Consider the following 8,872-nt stretch of genomic DNA (forward strand, 5'->3'; position numbering starts at 1 on the left):
CGAGAGGGGACTTTGTTTGAGAGGCAGAGGTGCCCCTGGGCAGGAAAAGGGCCTCTCTTGGCCTCCTTAACACTGGCTCCTTCTTTCTCTTCAGGGTGGACTCTCTACGTGCACAGAAATCTCAGGAGAGATTCCCCGCATTCCTTTTCCAGGGGCTCAAGGTCTTCTGGAAGAAAAAGGTGAAGTCTGAAGTGGGGAGCTCACTAGGGCCTCAGATCAGGGTGTGTGGGGAGCATAGAGGGAACTCAGGAGAAGGGGAGGCTTTGCCCATCTCAGCCCCCTGCCCCTCCTCAACCAGCTCCGACTCACTTAAACTCAGTATAGCTGGGAACGACCCGAGCGATTAACACCATGGGGTTGGGGTTGTTGACCAAGGGCTCGTTGACTCCGCGAAGAAAGACCTGGAGAAGAGAGGAAGTAGGTGACAGCTTGTGGCTGTGCCCCATCCCCGAGAGGCACAGCCAGCCCCTCCCTATCCCTGCCACCTCTCCAACCCCCACACCCTACACCTGCCATGATCATGTGATCACCATGCCTCTGCCTATCCCTGGGACCTGGTCCCCCTTGCCCCTGATCCCCTTGCTTCTCTATTTCAGGAAGTCACCCTCTGGGTCTGACTGGGGCAAGTGCCTCTGATTTCCTAGGGCATTACTGGAATTCAGCTGCCCTGGGGGTCAAGGTGTACAAGCTTCAGTCCAGAACTGAGAGGAGGTCCAGACAGTTATGTGCTCTGGGGCAAAACTCTGGTCATGGAGCCCCTGGATTTCAGGAGGGGACACTTTGTAAACCAAGGGCACTAAGTCCACGACAGGTTTCTCCAGCTGTGTTGGTTGCACGGGAAACTTTCTGATTTGGTGTTCATCAGCTCTGAGGTCTGTTCACTGCAGGGCTTCTCCCAGCAAAGAGTGATGGGAAGTCAGCTCTCAGCATGAGCATTGCCTGGTCATCCCTCATGTCATGGCTGTTACCATATTGCCAAAGCCTGTAGGGTAGGTGTTTGCCTGTCTTCTCCTCTACTCACATTTCCTGCCAGCTCCCCAGGTCCTTCTTTTTGCTGTAAAATCTCTGTTTCTCTCCTATGCTAACATATTCTTGACCAATTTCTCTACCCCGGGTGTCCCCACCCCTACCCTCTGTCAAGCCATCCTGACAGCTGTTTGTCCTCCACTAGGTTCTGCGGCGGCACCCCTGGCTTCCTTCTGGTCACTGTCACTAAAGCAGCCATTCCCGTGGCCTCTGCATTCCTCCTCTGTAGCACTCATCGGAATTGAAACTTCTAACTTAGCCGTTGTTTGTTCTCCATTTGACATAATTGGCATGTGCAGACACAAGCATCTCAGTGACTGCTTGCTGTCTTCCCAGCTTTTAGCATAGAGCCTGACACAGAGCTGATGTTAGCAAGGTTTGGTTTGGGCATATTGAAGAGGAAGTGGAGACTGATAAAGGGAGAGGGGCCTCTGGGCTGCTGAGTGTTAAGGAGAAGGATGGAGGAAGAGAGAGACCTGGGAACAGGCTGGGAGAGACACAGTGGCCTTAGGAAGGGTGGAGTTGAACCAGCCTCGAGGGACAGCTATGTCCTAAGGAAAAAGGCAAGAAGGGCAGGAGCCCTTAGGCACAGCTGAGGGGTCATTCTCTCCCTGAGACTGCCCCAGCTGGGAAAACTTTGGCCAGATCCAGACCCAGACCCACACCCACACTCTCTTTAGGCTTCAGTTTTCCAACATGTACATTAAAATTTTGGTTCTTCTGGCTCTAACATCCAGTCCAAAAAGAAGCCCAAGGTGGGGGCTTACTCGGAAGGAAGCCCTCCCTTCACCTCATTACCCTTCCCTTCTGCCTGGACCCATCTCTGCTGGGCTGCTGGTGGCTATCTCCACACTGGTGTGATCTGATAAGTACTTAAATCATCCTTAGTGCCTTTGGCTTCAGTGGAGCCTCCCAGTGAGCCTCTGATGTCACTGGAGGTCTGTCAGGCCCTATTGCTCACAAGAACGCCAACAGGTATGAGGGCTGAAGGTGATGGCCTAGGTGTGTCTTTAGGGGATGGATAATTTGCATCTGGTGTGTGCTGACTCTGGTCAGGTATGAATGAGACAGCAGTGAAAGCACCCCTGCTAGTGGCAGTCCGGTGAGCAGCTGAAGCAATTTCTTTTCCAACCGTGCCCCCTCATCTATCATCAGCAAAAGAGGGCCTGTGGCCGTACCGAAGACACAGTCGGGAGAAAGGTCTGTGCTGGAGCGGGGAGTGGGTGGGTGGGCTGCTGTGGGCAGGGGAGCTCAGACTCTATTAGACAAGCCAGAGTCTGAGGCAGGGGTGGGGCAAGTCCACAGTTGTGTGGATGTGGCTCCTTCCCTAGATGCAGCTTGGGCACAGTAAGGCCATCTCGTTTTGAATCTTTCTTGTTCTATATGTTGGGCTGACTCAGTTCTGTGACTCAGGATCTTTGGGCTCTTATATCAGACTCCCTTTGTGTCTCTGCGTCCCCTGATGTGACGTGGGTCTAGAGAATAGTTACCGCCTTGCCAGATTCATGGTGTTACGTGGCAAGGGGTCAAATCAGGTCTGCTGGGGTAGGGCGAAGGCTTGAGTCAGAGTCCTGTGGATTGCACATGGATATTTGTGGATGTGAGTCTGTTGCCTAGGGAAAGGCTCAGGGTCCGGATCCCTGGGTCATGTGTACCTCAAGCATCAGTCATTCCTCCTGAAGCCGTCCTTGAGCTGAGAGGTGATCGGTCACAGTACGGGGCAATGCCTGGTCTGTCAGTACATGCGGGTGTATGAATAGCTGTCAGGAGGATGAGTGAGTGGATGACGTTGCAAATACCCAAGCACAAGATGAGCCAAACATCAGGAAGGGCTAGGGAGAATTTGTCTGTGAGTCTTAGGCCCAAGGTCATTACCTCAACAGGGAAGAACAGGACTGAGCACAGCCAGGGGCTGGACCAGGGAATGGGAGATAGGCTCTTCCTTGTTCCCAGGAGCACAAAATCCATGGGAATTTATGTTGCTTCCTGAAGTATGTGGGGAACACTGCTGCCACTTAGCCCTTCTTCCTCATTCCAAGGGCAATATGGGGAGGAAAGGCCAGGCCACTTTGGTCCCAATCAGGGATTGTCGTCTCCAACTCAGGCCATTTTGTTGTTGATACTTTTAATATTTATAATGTATTCTTATTTTGTGTGTGGTATGTTTGTGTGTGGGAGGTATGCTTGTGTCATGGTGCGTGTGTGTGTGTGTGTGTGTGTGTGTGTGTGTGTGTGTGTGTGTAGGCCAGAGAACAACACTGTGGAGTCAGCACTCTACGCATATTTCAGGGATAGAATTTAGCTTAACAGGTTTGCCCAGCAAAGCTTTTTCCCATTGAACTGTCTCATGAACCCCACAAGCTAATCTGGGAAGGTCTCGTTGCTTTTTCTCTGATTTCTTTCATAGACACCTCTGCTCCATATGCTCAGGTCATTTAGAGGCAACTAAAGATTCTATCTGTCCCTATAGCACCCCAATGCTGATACCTCCAGAGCTGTATGGTCGCAGCCAATGTAGCGGGGTAGTAAGCTGCCCTTCCGGACCACAGTGGCATACAGGCAGGTCTTGGCAGTGGCTTCATCTTCTCTCTCAGACTGCATGGGGTAAAGGCAGGATAGAAGGTCCATAGGAAGCAGAGTGTCTAAGGGGCAGAGCCTGGCCATAAATCCACCCCTGTGTGGACACTTGCTTAGCACTGCTCCTCTGGGACTCCAGTGGTAATTAAAGCTCATGGTCCCTGGGAGCCCTTCCAAGAAGATCATCCAATAAATCTCTCCTTTTCCATTTGAATATTTCATTGCCCTCACAGGGACTACTGCTTGCCTGTGCTCTTGGTGAAGATGTGATAATGAGTCCTGGGCTGTAAGTGGACACATGGTTAGGGGCCTGGCAGATGCTCCAAAGGCCAGATTCAGGCCTAGCTCCGGCATCTCTTGGGGTCTTTGCTTCTCTACCTGCACTGGTGCCCACTTCTGTAGTCCTGGAGCCCAGGGGAGATAATGATCTCTGGTACCACACAGTTGAAGAACTGCGGGAGGACTGGGGACGAGGGCCACACATGCTGAGTGCTTCCCGTGTGCCAGGCACTTCAGCCAGCACCACACTGGAGCCTGTCCAGAGGTGCCTTGCCTCACCTTTGCTGTGGGGGCAACGGAGGGCCCGGGTAAACTGGCCTCCCGTGGGCATACAGCTAGGAAGTGGCAGAGCTGTGCTTTCCTTTGAAAGGAAAGGTTCTGGAATACATGTCCAGGGGAGAGCAAAGGGAGGTTTCTGCTCCTCCATGGCCCAGCACCAGGCACACAGTAGGTATCTAATAAATACTTGAGCAATCAGAGTGAATCTTCTCCTTCACCAGTCAGCACTAACGAATCCAGTCAAAGGCTGAGAAGCTGGACTCTCTATCCTAGGCTGATGCTGTTGTCCCCCTGGCAGGGTTCATTCTGGGGAATGTTTACCTCCAAATGTATGTGTATGTGTGTGTGTGTGTATGTGTGTGTGTGTGTGTGTGTGTGTGTGTGTGTATGTGTGTGTGTATATGATATATAAGTGTCTGTGTCTATGCATATGATGTATATTGTGTGTATATGTATGTGATTTATATGTATGTGATGTATATGTAATGTGTATATGTATGTGTATATGTAATGTGTATGTATATGTATGTATTCCACATCTGTGGTTTGGGAGGAGCATCACCTAGACCTACCCTCAACGCTATCCTCAGAGAACTAGAAACATCAAAGTTCTTCCCATCAGATCTCCTGTATCCAGCCAGAGGTTAGGCCCAGAGCTAGGGCTGGCCTAGGCTTACCTTTTTCAACTTAAAGTGGTATGGGTGGAAGATGCGCAGATATTTAATGGGAATTTCATAGGACGCCAGCTCCTCCTTCTTATTGTTGTCCATCACCTTGAGGATCACATCTGGGGGAGGGGGGAGGAAGCTTTTCCAGTGATGTGAGACAGGGAGGGGTAGTGGGACCTTACTGAGACCAAAGAATGGAACACATGGAGGGAGGAGGGAAGAAGAAGGAGGGAGGAGGGAGGAGAGAGGAGGGGGAGTGGGGAGGGAGGAGGGAGGCTCATACAACTCAGGAAGACTACAAAACAAAAAGGCTTAGAAAATGATGAGACTCACAAGCCCCTCCCTAAGATTATAACAGCTGTCGACACCTGGCAAAAGGAGACTCTCCGGTGGAGTTGCCTAAAACTTGGTCCAGAAGCTCCAGGATGCAGCTTTTGGGCATTGCCACCCATGCTGAGGGTGAGCGTTCCAGCCATACAGCTGTCTCTGAGTCACCTGTGCTCCTGTAACCGCGATGGCTAGCTTTTGTCAACTTGGCACGCGCTAGAGTCATCAACAGTTAGGGGACTGCCTCCATCAGACTGGACTGTAGGCATGCCCCTGAGGGCATTTTCTTAATTGCTAATTGACGTGAGGGGGGCAGCCCACTGTGGGCGGCGCCATCCTTAGGCAGATGGGCATGGTCTGTATGAGAAAAGAAGCTGAGCAAACCAGAGAAAGCAAGCCAGTACGCAGAGTTCCTGCACTGATTTTTGCTCTAAGCTCCTGCCTAGAGTCCCTGCCTTGGCTTCCCCGACGGTGGACTGGAACCTGTAAACCCAATAAACCCTTTCTTCCCCTAGTTGTTATCAGTCAGTGTTTTAACACGGCAACAGGGAAGGGAATTAATACAGTAAATCCTAAACCACGTTCCTTGAAGTAATCTAAATAAACTTCCTTGTCCATCAAGCTAAACGTGAGAGGAATCCTTGGCTTGTCATATTACACCACCTGGGGTAAACATTTGTCTCCCCAGGGAAAGTCACACAACACATGTATGTGTAGGAAACACACATGTGCATACAACCCTCCAGGCGTTGTCTACATTCCTATCCAGGCCAGGGCTTCACATCAGGTGCTGTTAGCTTTCAAGCCCAGGACCGGGCACACCAAGTGCAGTCACAAAGGGCTATAGACATGCATGAACACAGTGATACAGGCAAGCAGTAATGTTTGCATTCTGTCTAAACTCCACCCCCACAGTTACAGTTACCTGGCAACAATGAGGTAGGCCTGGCCCACTATAAAAGGGGCTGCTTGCCCCCTCCTCTTTCTTCTTGCTTTTGCTCTCCTAATCCCTCTCTCCTCCCCCCTCCCCTTTTCCCTTCCCCCCTCTCCATGTGCTCATGGTCAACCTGTACTTCTTTCTCCCATGCCCTCTCTCTCTCCCTCTCTCTGCCTCTCTCTGCCTCTACTACCCTCTTAACTCCCCTCCCCATGCCCTGAATAAACTCTATTCTATACTATACCAGTGTGTGGCTGGTCCCTCAAGGGGAAGAGATGTCTCGGCATGGGCCCGCTGAGACATCCCCTTCCCTTATACCTCTCCACACACCCACAGAACATACTCTTTTTATCTTTATCTTTTTATAAACACATTAAGTAATAGTGCAGGACTGCAGGATCAAGACCCTTTCCCTTGGTCATACACATTCTCACCAGCTCCTCATGTGGGATGGGAAGGAGGGTGTCCCTCATGTTTCAGATAGGGGAAAAAAAACAGAGCCTAAGTAAAGAAAACAATTTACTGAAGAATGTTCTCAATATAAGGCGCTATAAAAAGTCTCCTCCATGGGGCTGGAGAGATGGCTCGGTGTCAGGAGCACTATATGCTTTCCAGAGGACTTGGGTTCAATTTCCAGCACCCACATGGCAGCTACAACACTGGTAACTCCATTTCTGTCCTGTTCTGGTCTCCGTGGACACTGCGTGCACGTGATACACAGATGTACAGACAGACAAAACACCTGTACTCATAAAATAAAAAGAAATAATTTTTAAAAAGCCTGTTCCACGTAAACTAAATTCTTTGGGGAGGTTAGATTTTATTTATTCTTATTTTTGGGGGGATGAGTGTCACCTCGTGTATGCATGTTCGCCACAGGCGAGATTTGTGCCTGCAGAGGCAAGAAGAATGTGTCAGCTTCCCTAGAAGAGGGTGTCAGCTTCCCTAGAGATGGAATTCAGACAGGTGTGAGCTGCCATGCGGGTACTTGGAACTGAACCCAGGTCCTCTTCAATAGTAGCAGGTGCTTTTAAGCACGGAGCTATTTCTCCAGTCTCTCCTCCAAAGACATTAAAATTAAGATCAACACACCATTTAGTGAACACTTTGACATTGTCTCGTAAAATCAGGACAAACTTTAAAGAGAAAGTCAACGTCCTGGAAATGATCATGGCAGTCACTCATGGGCACCTGCTGTATTCTGGGCATGGTGAGAGCAAGTACCCAGCTATTGTTCCTATAAATTTTTATAGTAAACATCATCACCTCTCTCTCTAAAATACGATCAATGGCACTCAGAGGGGCTGTAGAACCGGAGCAACATCCTACAGCTAGGAAATGGGCCGTGAGGAGACTGGATTGGCGACTCCTAATGCATTTTCTCATTCTTGGAAATCTGTGATTTGAAGAGGAGGAAGAGATGGGGATGAGGAAAGAGAAGAAGGACAAAGGGGTAGGGGAGGGACGATGAAGCTGGAAGAAGGAGATCCAGCGTAAGATGGGCAAGGGAGGGCAAGCAATATGCTTGAGGGGTACCCTTCCCCAAAGGACATTTCAGTACCAGGAAGGGGTGCTGCCCCAGCCCTGTGCACCCCTCCCATCCACAGAGCTGAGGGATTAGAGAGCCGGAAGGAAGCTATTCTTCCTTCCTTCCTTCCTTCCTTCCTTCCTTTCTTTCTTTTTTCTTTCTTTCTTTCCTTCCCTCCCTCCCTCCTCCCCTCCCTCCCTCCCTTCCTCCCTTCCTTCCTTCCTTTCTTCTTGTCTTCTTCATTACAGCTACTCAGAACGCATAGAGAAGAAAAGGCACTTGCCAAGAGCAGGCTACATGGGATTCATACCCAGTAGGAAAGAGGCACCAGAAAGTCTCACAGTTGACCAGAAGAAAGTATAATAATACCTCAGAGTTTGAAGTCAGTATGTCTGGGTTCCCCTACCAAGAGGCTAATTTGCTTCCTCTAGGAAGTCACTTAGCCTCTCTGAGCTCCTGTATAACATTCATACTTTAAACAACCCAAACAGAAAGAATTTTACTCAGTCCCTAAGATTGTTGATGCCGGACTGTGTGCATATGAATGAGAATCCTCTCACCCCCCCCCCAGCTCTCCCCAGTTCCCCTTGTTATCCATCTGAGGCTCCTCACACACTAGCCCACCTCTGAGCAGACCTGAGACGATTCTGCTGGGATATCCCAGTATTCCCAGCCAAGACCAGACCATAGTCGCCAAGGAAGCTGAAAACTTATACCCCCTTTGAACCCCGCGAACCGACTGAGATTTTTATGAGACCTTGCACCTGCCTGTTTTAGAACTGGCTGCTTTTGTAGGAAACCAACTCTGAGCTGTAACTGGGGGGAATGGTTAGCCGTTCCTACCATGGTCTTTTCTTCATGTTTCAGACATGCTTCCTTAGCTTCCTGTCTGGGCACTGAACTCTTCCTTCCTCCTTCCGCCACTCCTTCTGTGTGGTCAACACAACATTTTGGCTACCCACCCACTTTGGCGTTGACCCAGGGTCTAAAACTCCCCCTTTGCTTTTTATTAGTGTGTCCTTGAGCTACCTCCTCCCACCCCTCTCCTGCCTCTTGGCCTGGCCCCCAACTCCCTACCCCCACTGCAGATGTCACCACAGCAACCAGTTCCAACTAGGTTCCAACGAGCAGCTTCGATCTGCTAAGAGGTGTCTGCCAATATACCCTGACTCATGTGGTCCCCTCACCCTGCTGTCGCTTCCGTCTCTCCTGTAATTAGTCCTGCCTCCTGCTACACAAAAGACCCAAGAC

At 50.2% G+C, this 8,872-nt stretch overlaps 1 protein-coding gene across 4 annotated transcripts in view; it reads right to left on the reverse strand.

The window, feature by feature from the left end:
* The window catches only part of Ccdc33 (coiled-coil domain containing 33), a 100,347-nt gene that overhangs the window by 51,819 nt on the left and 39,656 nt on the right, over positions 1-8,872 (reverse strand). For 3 of the 4 annotated variants that reach the window (XM_028774544.1, XM_028774542.1, XM_028774543.1), the window contains exons 4-6: positions 4,839-4,948; positions 3,514-3,621; positions 310-401 (exon numbers count right to left, since the gene is read on the reverse strand). In XM_028774544.1, coding sequence (XP_028630377.1) covers positions 310-401; positions 3,514-3,621; positions 4,839-4,948 — 310 coding nt within the window. The remainder of the gene's footprint in view (positions 1-309; positions 402-3,513; positions 3,622-4,838; positions 4,949-8,872) is intronic. The other variant, XM_028774541.1, reaches the window with a different exon arrangement.

This window comes from Grammomys surdaster, unplaced genomic scaffold (assembly GCF_004785775.1).
Source record: "Grammomys surdaster isolate TR1022 unplaced genomic scaffold, NIH_TR_1.0 241, whole genome shotgun sequence".
Taxonomy (NCBI): domain Eukaryota; kingdom Metazoa; phylum Chordata; class Mammalia; order Rodentia; family Muridae; genus Grammomys; species Grammomys surdaster.